The sequence below is a fragment of the Achroia grisella genome, unplaced genomic scaffold (assembly GCF_030625045.1).
Source record: "Achroia grisella isolate CSIRO2021 unplaced genomic scaffold, CSIRO_AGI_Agris_v1 utg402, whole genome shotgun sequence".
Classification (NCBI taxonomy): domain Eukaryota; kingdom Metazoa; phylum Arthropoda; class Insecta; order Lepidoptera; family Pyralidae; genus Achroia; species Achroia grisella.
The window spans coordinates 2,075,432-2,084,823 of record NW_026712841.1 but is presented as its reverse complement, the minus strand read 5'-3'; the positions used below and the strand labels follow the sequence as shown (position 1 = coordinate 2,084,823).

The following is a 9,392-nucleotide window of genomic DNA, read 5'->3' as shown; positions in this document are numbered from 1 at the left end:
GATGTTGACAGAATCTGTTTATTATTCTTTAGTACTAATTACAAGTCATTCACTAAGAAGTTTCTATATACAACATCCAAGTACTTATATCCTAAAGGAGCAGTCTCATGGTAGGGGCGGCCTAGCGACATAATATGTATGCGTGTAATATTTTTTATATTTTTTTTATGTCGTTGGCCTCTGAAGTATAATGTTAGGTATAAGAAAAGTGTGCACCGTTCAACTCGAGACATAAAACGTGCACTCAAAATACGCAGGTAATAACAACGTAATATACAAATGCCCGAATATTTTGCACCCAGCACACGCTCTGTGTTCGAGTTTAGAAATCGTACAAATGTAAATGTTTTCGTATAAAAATAATAAATAACATCGCTTTGGCAATATCGTGTGTCCAATGGTTCGTAAGCCGTTTGTCGTTTGGAATATTCACGCTGTGGGCTTTTCTTCGGAGACTGCAGTGGTTGCAGATGCGACTGAGCCGCTGTCATCAGGGGATGCCTCGCATGACAGTGACGGGAACTTCTGGTAGAGCGCAGCACGGTATTTGGGATGACTACGGGTGAACAATACAATAATATAATGCAATGTTATTAATATAATGCAAACAAGCATAGAACAAAAAATCAGAATATAGTCACCAGGTAGTACGTAGAAAGCTATTATTTTTATCGCGTACATGTGTGTGCCCGACAAATTGCAGCTAAAGTTGAGTCGCGAATGGATATAGGAGTGAATACATGATTAAGTACTATATTTAAGTACTATATAGATTTATTATGTTAGTGTTCCTCAATATTTAAATATACCAAATTATATCTATGTATATACTTAATAATATACATTTATTGTGCATATATAATATTACTTATATATGTATAGTGCTTTTTTATAATATAAATATATGTCTGAATGTCTATAATAACATTAATAAGTGATATACCAATATGTATATTTGAAATTCTTCATTAAGCCAATAGCCAATCAGATTTTCCTGCTACCGGGCTGCAAAGTTATGTTTCGGCTATTCAGAAATGTTATAATTTACGACATTATATGTCAAATAAAATAATACTTGCCTGATACCATATACAATTGGGTTATATACGGCGTTAGCTTTAGCAAAGAGTGAGCCCCAGATTGTAGCCAAAGGACTTATGGGTGCACTTTCAAATACACCAGTATAGTTAATCACCAAGTAAGGAGTCCACGCCATAAACCACAGCGAAATAGTCATCAACGCTACCTGAAATAACACGTAGTACTTAGTACTATTTGCGAAGTGGTCTATGCAAGTACATAACATAATGTATTAGTCGTCTGTGTAGGAACCTCATTTTTTTTGTCTCAGTGGGTACTTTAGCCACCAAGCAACTTGCCTTGTAAGCTTTGTTTCGGTTATAGGGTGCTGATTGGGTACTGAAATTAGGTACAGGATAAGAGGCATGACTTCTCAGTTCTCTGGAATGGTAATGCGTGAGTGGTATCATGGATGTCACACGATAACGTTTCCATAGTACTCTTCATGACGGTTACCACTTACCATCAGGTGAACCGTCAGCTTGTTTCTCATACTAATTACATGAAAAAATGTTTAATTTATTACTTTAGCCAATTTGCATTCAGCGCTTGTGTTAGCCGCTTCTGAAGATCGAAGAGAAGCAACGTTCATTTTCTTGGCCTGTTCTCGCATGGCTTTTTCGTGAGCTGCCACAGCCTGTAATTAAAATACTAGGTAAGATCACAGGATCGTAGACAGGTTTTTTATCAATATGGATGGTGCACCCGCCTGCGCTAACTGTATACGTTCTCGGGGCACCAGTGGAACATGGTAAGATGAACACGAGGTTAGGTTAGTTAATCCATCGTGACAAATTCAGCAGGAATTTATCAGAATGCTGTCCAGGGGGAACCTCATGGAAGTTAACATGCTATATATATTGCTAGCAATGGGGTCAACAGTAGTCAACTTACTAACAATCCCCTTCACCCGTAAATACACAGGTTAGTAAAAACTAAGACACTCATAAAATGTTCATCTGATTCTTGCATACCTGAACAATAAAAAAGTAAGAGTAGATGATGAGCAAAAGTGGCATGAAGTACACGAACACGGAGTAGATCAAGATGTAGCTGCGGCTGAGCCACTCCTTGGACAAGTAGTCTGTTCCGCAAGCAGTCATATTCCCTTCTGGTACATACCTACAACATATGTATTGATTCTTAAGAGAATCGTGGCCTAGTGTTATACTACCCAGATGTAGGTACTCCCAAAAGGACGTGAGTTTAAATATAGCCATCGTCATCTCATCTATCGTGAGCTATCAAAATTATTGTTTCGCTAAAACAGTTAAGATAGTAAAAACACCTTTGATACGAGCAGCGTACACTAATACACATAGTATTGTTTATGTGTAGTAGACGATGGTTTTTTGGTTTTATAGTACTCTGCTTAATAGAAGAAATGTATAACATTTTTATTTAATATATTACGTCTTCTGAACAGCATTAACTAAATTAATCGTTCTGAGTTGTAGTAGAATAATGTAGTTAAGAAAAAGTAGGTTGAAACATACGGAATTAACTGAATTTTAAATAAGAAGATAAAAGAGAAAAAAATAAAAAAGAATCTACCTGTTCCAACCGAAGAACGGCGCTAGAGTCCAAGCAAGAGCAAATGCCCAAATACCGAGGATACGAAGCAGGGCGCCATTGTTCGTCATGGGTTTGGCGGCGATACCCTTTACGATTACATTGTACCGGTCAAAGGCGATCATTGTCATTGTCCATATGGACGCGCATCCGAATAGCGAGCCAGCACATCCGTACAGTTCACACGCGAATGCGCCTGAAAATTTTATTTATTATATAAGTATACTTTGCCTTTTAAAAGAAAAAAGAAATCTAACATACATACTTATGATAAGGAGTATCACAGGGCATAGACATTTGACTTTATCTTATTCCGTCGATTTTCAGTATGATAATTATGATACACTAGGACAGATAGACAGTAGGTGTTACGTGTCTTCTCGAGGATAGTGTAACAAATTTACTAACCAAATACCCAAGTTTCGTGGTAACAATTCACAACCATTGCCGGGGACATTGCGCACATCATTAAGAAATCCGAGAATGCCAAGTTCACAACTAACAAATTTGAGGGTGTCTTAAGACTCTGCAAACAAAGAAAAATGTTAAATACTCTAAAGTACATTGTATTTATATATATAAATATTTCTTCAAGACATTGTAAATGATTTCATTCACCTTAGTAGAAGAAAATATGTATATGACCATTCCGTTGCCAGTGATAGATATGAAGCCAAGTACGCCGATAGTGAAACCCAATAGTCCGTGCCACAGTGGATTCATAGGCGGAAATTGATACCTAAATAATAAAAAATATTTAACTTGTACTTAGAATACACATACCCAGGTCGGCCATCATGCAGTTTTCTTGTAGTTTCGTTGAAATTGAAATTCGGAGGAACAAGGAATAACGAAGAAGGTTCTTAATGAAATTCTGTTCTATCTGCATTCTTATAATTATTATTAACAGCTATAATATTTCAGTCTTAGTAGTAGTACCTTCTTCCGTCCGAGTAGTACATATAGACAGTCTATGACAACTGATTTTCTTTAGTTGTTTCTAAAATTGTAATTCAATTGGTGCCTAAGTTTAATCTTAACACACGAATAATGTTACATACAATACACATTTTGTGTATTCTATTGAATTAACACTTACTTAGTGATGCGTATAACGTAACGTAAACCTCTTTTAATATTATGAAAATGTATTTGTGTTTTCTTTTAAAGAAAAGATATTCATTTGATTTTGATATTCTGACAGCGAGTAATAAATGAGCTACATAATAAGTCGGACGTTTTAATTCATATATATTAATTCGCGACGAGGAAAAGTATTAATATGTCCAATTTTATTGGAAATATTTTAACTTTTGACGACAGAAAACAAGAGTGAAACATTTTTAGAAGCAGGTTGCAGCAATATATTAAATTAAACTGAATTACACTGTTGTAAATAAAGTTATTTTAAGTGTAGTGTAATATATAATTACCAATGTGGGTCCACCATGTGTAACATATCAGGGGGTACTTTATCGACAACAGTTTGGTTTGACGCCCCGTACGCTGCTGCCTGTCCACCCCATGCCTGCAGCGCTGCCACACCTGGGCCGGGGTCCAGGTTTGCGAAAGACATCTTCATACGAAACACGATATGCGATTAACCTGTATAAATACACGCTATTAAGGTATATTTTTACAAAAATCTTTAAAAATTCGCTCCAATGCTTAAATATTGTTATCAAATTATAACTTTCAGAACTGAATGAAACCAGTGTAAATTACCTATAACTTAAAATAATCGAAAACCAAATTAAATCCGTTCATATGAACGCAACATAATAGTGAGTGTCTAAAAACAGCCTATAAAAAGACAATTTTCAAATTAGACAGATAATACAGTTATTACGCATCAGCCTGCCAGATAGGTTCAACATAAAGAATGAAAATATAATTAGTCTAAAATGTATATGTATGAAAAAGATAAATTTAAAAAAATAATATTTGAACACTGCACATGTAATCCAGGCGCTTACTGTATAGGTCCAGGGTTGAGGAAGGCCACTCGAGCTGGTTATTACTAAAAATACTGAAGAAAATCGTTACACGAACTACTCCAGTCTTTAGTGTAGTTATAACCAATCTCGTGTTGCGGGCTTGCCGAGGCGGAGGCTACTCGTCTTCTGTAGAGATGCCTTTACCTTTATAAGGGAAATGCTATGGATTAAAGACGACGTCACTAAGTAAATCGATATTCATAATGAGATATAGATATCTAAGACAGTGAATATATTACTCTACTTACACATTTCCCAGGGGTGGCTTCTGGGTTTACTAATGTAACAAAACAAATAACAATTAAGTATTTTGATAAAATATTAAATATTTTGGGACTAAAGGAAAATAATATACTTCATATACCTTTCATTTTCTCTGTTTAAAGTTCTATAATTGGTAATTTTGAACAACATGTCTACATATATATGTATCCACATATTCATCTTACTTCATTAAGCCTTTCTAGTCATAACATCAATCATAGGCAAGTTGGTTCTTCAAATCTTCATGAATTTTATCAAGAGGGGATTGTCAGTAGGTATAGTACATTGTTTACATTGATTACATTGTTAGTTTAAAACTCACGCGGTCTTTTCTGGACACCATTGTAGTTAATTCCTGATAAATTCGCCATAATGAGCTAACTAACCCGCTTCATGCTTAGGTATCTTATAATCCTTCACTGATGCCTAGCCAACTTACACCGTTCCATATTCATTCATTACGCTCACTAATGCAATGCAATAATAGATATTAATAAGATATCATATACTTTAAAGATAATTAAACAATTTTATGATACAAAATTACAAAATAATTTGTGTCAAAATGTGGCTTACGAATATAAGGTTCGAATATATAAATTATGTATTATTCAGGTAACAATTATGATTGGTAGGTAATCAGTTCATCTAGTTATTATAAATCTTAGAATACTTTCGCCTTTCTAATTTAATACAAATTCAAATTCAAAAATTATTTATTCATGTAGGACATTTTAGCCGCTTATGAACGTCAATTTTTTACATTATAATTTAAATATTTTCCCTACCGTACAGTTCAGTATATTAATTAATAATTGTAGTTATTCTAAAGAACAAGCATATATAGCTGTAGAATTAAACACGTAGAGTCACGTGGGGCAAGTGTGCGCAGCGGGTAAGTGTACGCACTCGAAGTATTTCAAAAACGGTTTATAGGTACGAACTGATAACACCCCTCCTCATTAGCGCACAAAAGGCTATACTTAGTGCAACTTTTTCACTGTCCGCCGTTGAACCATTTTGTTTCCGTAAGGGAGTATTGTTTTTTGCTTGAAATATTGCGATTTCAAGCAAAAAACAATACTCAACAAAAACAAGAGGAAGAATAAATTGCCAAAAAAGAAGATACGACTTGATCTGAAAATAAATAAAATGATGAGCAGGAATTATTTTGCCCACTGTATGGAGAAAAATACATATTTCCACCGAAAGAAGACTGGATCCAATACAGCATCTGTAAGAGCTGGTGGCATGAACAAAGCAATAACTTTGAAAAGGAATTATTTGAACTGATGTATTATTAGGTTGAGGATGTCTATTTTCTGGTTTATCATATGAGTCTGACTCTATTTACTGTATGTTACATGTTGCGTACACTTACCCGCACTACTGCGCACACTTACCCCTATACTTGGGTAAGTGTGCGCATTTAAACAGTTTTGATTTTGTTGATTTCCAAAGAATTTGTGTAAATGATAATTATTTATATTGCGTTTAAGTTGTTGATTATTAAATATTTTATATAATAAACCTTGTTTTGTTCCAGTTAACTTCAAATATTTTATTATATGATACTTCAAACCTTAAGTGCGCACACTTGCCCCACGTGACTCTATATCTATATTTATTTAAGTGTAGACTTGTGTATCACTACCGCCCTGTATTTTATGTCTTAAGTATGCCAGTAATATGATTATAAGGCTCTTAGTAAGTATACATACAGTAGGCATAGAGCTAACTGGATTAAAAATATGTAGGTAGAGAACTCAGTGAGTTTGACGGTAAATAGTACGACTAGTACTTATAATAGTTAAGTTATCTCAAAATAATTCTATATCTATAGAAATATCATACTATTATAGCTATTATAACGTAATTGTAATTGTTTTATTATTACAGTCTGATTGAAAGATTACATATGAAGATTTTGAAAGATGCAGATATAAACAGATGTACGGTTCATATTTAAAAAGGTTAAATATATACATATATATATATAGTTTATATTTAAAATTAGTTGTTATCAGCGACTGCGTCCGCGTGGAGTAACTTCCTTATCATTAAAATAAATATTTTTTTTAAATATAAGTAACCTAAGTTACTCCTTATAATGCTATAAGGAGAAACTTATGTTACTTATATTTTAACGATCTGCCAGTGAAAGTCCCATCAATGTCGGTCCAGCCGGTTCATAGTTTAGCAGGAATAAACAAACAGACTAATAAAAATTAAATATTTTTGATGTAGGTACTGTATGTAAACGTTTCACATTTAGTGAAAAGTTGTTAATTTGAAATTACAAACAGACACTTCAATTTTATTTATTTGTATAGTTGACACAAGTATAAGTAACGCTGCTGTTTTTCACTACAATATTTATTTCTAGAATATATAATTTCCATATTAATTATATTTTCCCATATATATTATAGTAATGGTTTCATACTATTTCATGCACTGAACTCTAATCCTAATAGATAATTTCACATGTTGACCGATTTTTCAATATTCTAAATTAATAGACTATGCTGTCACGAAACTGGAATCTTTGGCTGTCAAAGTCAAACTCTGCCTGTCATATTTATATACAATGGTCAATTTAATTTCTTCAACTGAAATTTAAATCAAGTAATTTTGGCATTAAGATTTATTTATTTTATTTATACAATGTAATATAGTAGTTTTTTTTTCTATTCAATGGCATAGAATCAATTGTTCTGTGATTTTACAAGCAAGGTGGGTAAGGTACTTTACCGAATAACCTTTTTGTTACATTGTTTTTATAAATATGAATTTAGAGGACGATATAGAACTAAGTGATGAAGAAGAAGAAATCACAGCAGATACTGTATTAAAATCAATTCAAAGTGCTTGGCAGAACGAACGTTTGGCGCCAGAAATACTTCCACACCGGAATGATATGGTTGAATGTATGCTTGGACAAATACAGCACATGGAGAGGAATATTAACAAATTACCTAAAACAGATCTTCGTGCTTCTATTCACAAAATGGAGCTTAGTAGAATTAAATTTATTATATGTAATTACCTTAGAACTAGGCTAAACAAAATTGAAAAACATTGTATTCCAATTCTAAATGAAGAGAAACAAAGAATAGAATCTGGTACAAATTATCTAACAGCATCAGAATATAAATATGCTCAAGAATATTTGTTAAACATGCAAAATCATTTGAAAACAGTTGTTTTAAATAAAGTACCAAATAATATGCAGACATTTGAAACAAGTAAAATGGCTGTTTATCCAAATTTACAGACCCATGTATTTTTACAAGCAAATGAGACTGTTAATGGAGTGGTGTTAGAGGATATATTTGGAGATCAAGATGAAGAAATTGATTTGGAAGGTTTGTTTAGTAACACTACTATTTTTCAGTATGAATATGAACGACAACATGGCTATAATGATTTTAAAAAGTATTTTAAGTTCTTTATGAGACACTGAAACAGATGTATAGATATTTTTTAGTGTGCAATAAAATGTTAGTCATTGACAATAATTGACCTTTCAGAGATAATACATTGAGATATTTGGATTTACAAATCTGGTTTTATTGTGTAGATAGTATAAGTTTAAATTATTAAAGAAAAGTTGATAACTTGTTTTACAATAACATGCTCTATGCATTGAACACATGATAATAAGAATAAATATCTTTTCAGAGGGATCACAGCATATCCTGCAGTATAAACCTGTGGCAGATTTAGTTAAAAATGGAAAAGTTCAGTTAATATGACAAAAGCTTGTAATGTAATTAATGTTACTATTTAAATAATAATTGTAAATTGATTGATTTCTGAGGTCCACATTCATACAAATAATATTCATATAATTGTGAGTATTTTAAATTAAACTGTAACTATGTATAAGTGTTATTTTTATATTTTGTAAAATATATGTTATAAGACAATCTCAGTATTTTAATTTATAAATATTTTCAATAAATTTTTATGGGATCAATTTTATATGATACGTTTGAATTACGTATATATACTCAATGTTGCATTAGCATGTCATCAGACTTGGATAGTGAGAGTATGCCAGTAGTAGAAAGTTAGTGTGATGAAATTCTATACATCTATCACAAGGCTCGGGACGTGATAGAAATTTCTCAGCCCCTGCACATTAAATCTATACAATGTTAAGATGTAATATTTATGTAAGTTTAAATAAAAATTTATTTAACCACTTCAATATTCAGTTCGTAATAAAATTGAATAGGTACTATTAGTGTATGCAAAATTCTTATACTTTGTCTATTTAACTTTGTTTATTGAAACATACATACATATTTCAATAAATGCTACTTATAAGTCCTTGTTTTACAATTCAAATTGTAATTTTTCCTTCAGTACATTCATTCTTGTAATCATTCATCTTTAGTGTGAATTAGAATAATAAAGAGATTAATAAAATAACATTTATTTATTAATAATTACAATCATTGGGTAACAATA

At 32.3% G+C, this 9,392-nt stretch overlaps 2 protein-coding genes across 3 annotated transcripts; one reads left to right on the top strand and one right to left on the bottom strand.

The window, feature by feature from the left end:
- Positions 1-416: 416 nt before the first annotated feature.
- On the bottom strand, positions 417-4,873 carry LOC131844214 (opsin-1). 2 transcript variants are annotated; one of them, XM_059193037.1, is made up of 9 exons: positions 4,629-4,873; positions 4,086-4,257; positions 3,271-3,391; positions 3,061-3,178; positions 2,635-2,848; positions 2,055-2,202; positions 1,607-1,717; positions 1,080-1,246; positions 417-556 (listed from the first exon to the last, which is right to left on the bottom strand). In XM_059193037.1, the coding sequence occupies exons 2-9, from the start codon at positions 4,232-4,234 to the stop codon at positions 430-432; spliced, it is 1,155 nt and encodes a 384-aa protein (XP_059049020.1). In that variant the 5' UTR covers positions 4,235-4,257; positions 4,629-4,873; the 3' UTR covers positions 417-429. The 2 variants fall into 2 exon arrangements, with proteins under 2 accessions (XP_059049020.1, XP_059049019.1); XM_059193036.1 differs by lacking the exon at positions 4,629-4,873 and having other exon boundaries at positions 4,086-4,604.
- Positions 4,874-7,476: 2,603 nt separating this feature from the next.
- LOC131844215 (DNA replication complex GINS protein SLD5) lies at positions 7,477-8,848 on the top strand. The gene is made up of 2 exons (XM_059193038.1): positions 7,477-8,281; positions 8,598-8,848. Exons 1-2 carry the CDS (start codon positions 7,702-7,704, stop codon positions 8,669-8,671), a joined length of 654 nt encoding a protein of 217 aa, XP_059049021.1. The 5' UTR covers positions 7,477-7,701; the 3' UTR covers positions 8,672-8,848.
- The last annotated feature ends 544 nt before the right edge of the window (positions 8,849-9,392 follow it).

Bases quoted from the DNA above. Each gene is read 5' to 3' on its own strand.
- LOC131844214 (XM_059193037.1), bottom strand. From the start codon at position 4,234: ATGAAGATGTCTTTCGCAAACCTGGACCCCGGCCCAGGTGTGGCAGCG. The intron at 3,392-4,085 runs GTAATTATATAT...TTTATTATTTAG, and splicing joins CACATGGTGGACCCACATTG to GTATCAATTTCCGCCTATGA. The intron at 1,718-2,054 runs GTATGCAAGAAT...TTTTAATTACAG, and splicing joins CTTACTTTTTTATTGTTCAG to GCTGTGGCAGCTCACGAAAA.
- LOC131844215 (XM_059193038.1), top strand. From the start codon at position 7,702: ATGAATTTAGAGGACGATATAGAACTAAGTGATGAAGAAGAAGAAATC. The intron at 8,282-8,597 runs GTTTGTTTAGTA...ATATCTTTTCAG, and splicing joins TGAAGAAATTGATTTGGAAG to AGGGATCACAGCATATCCTG.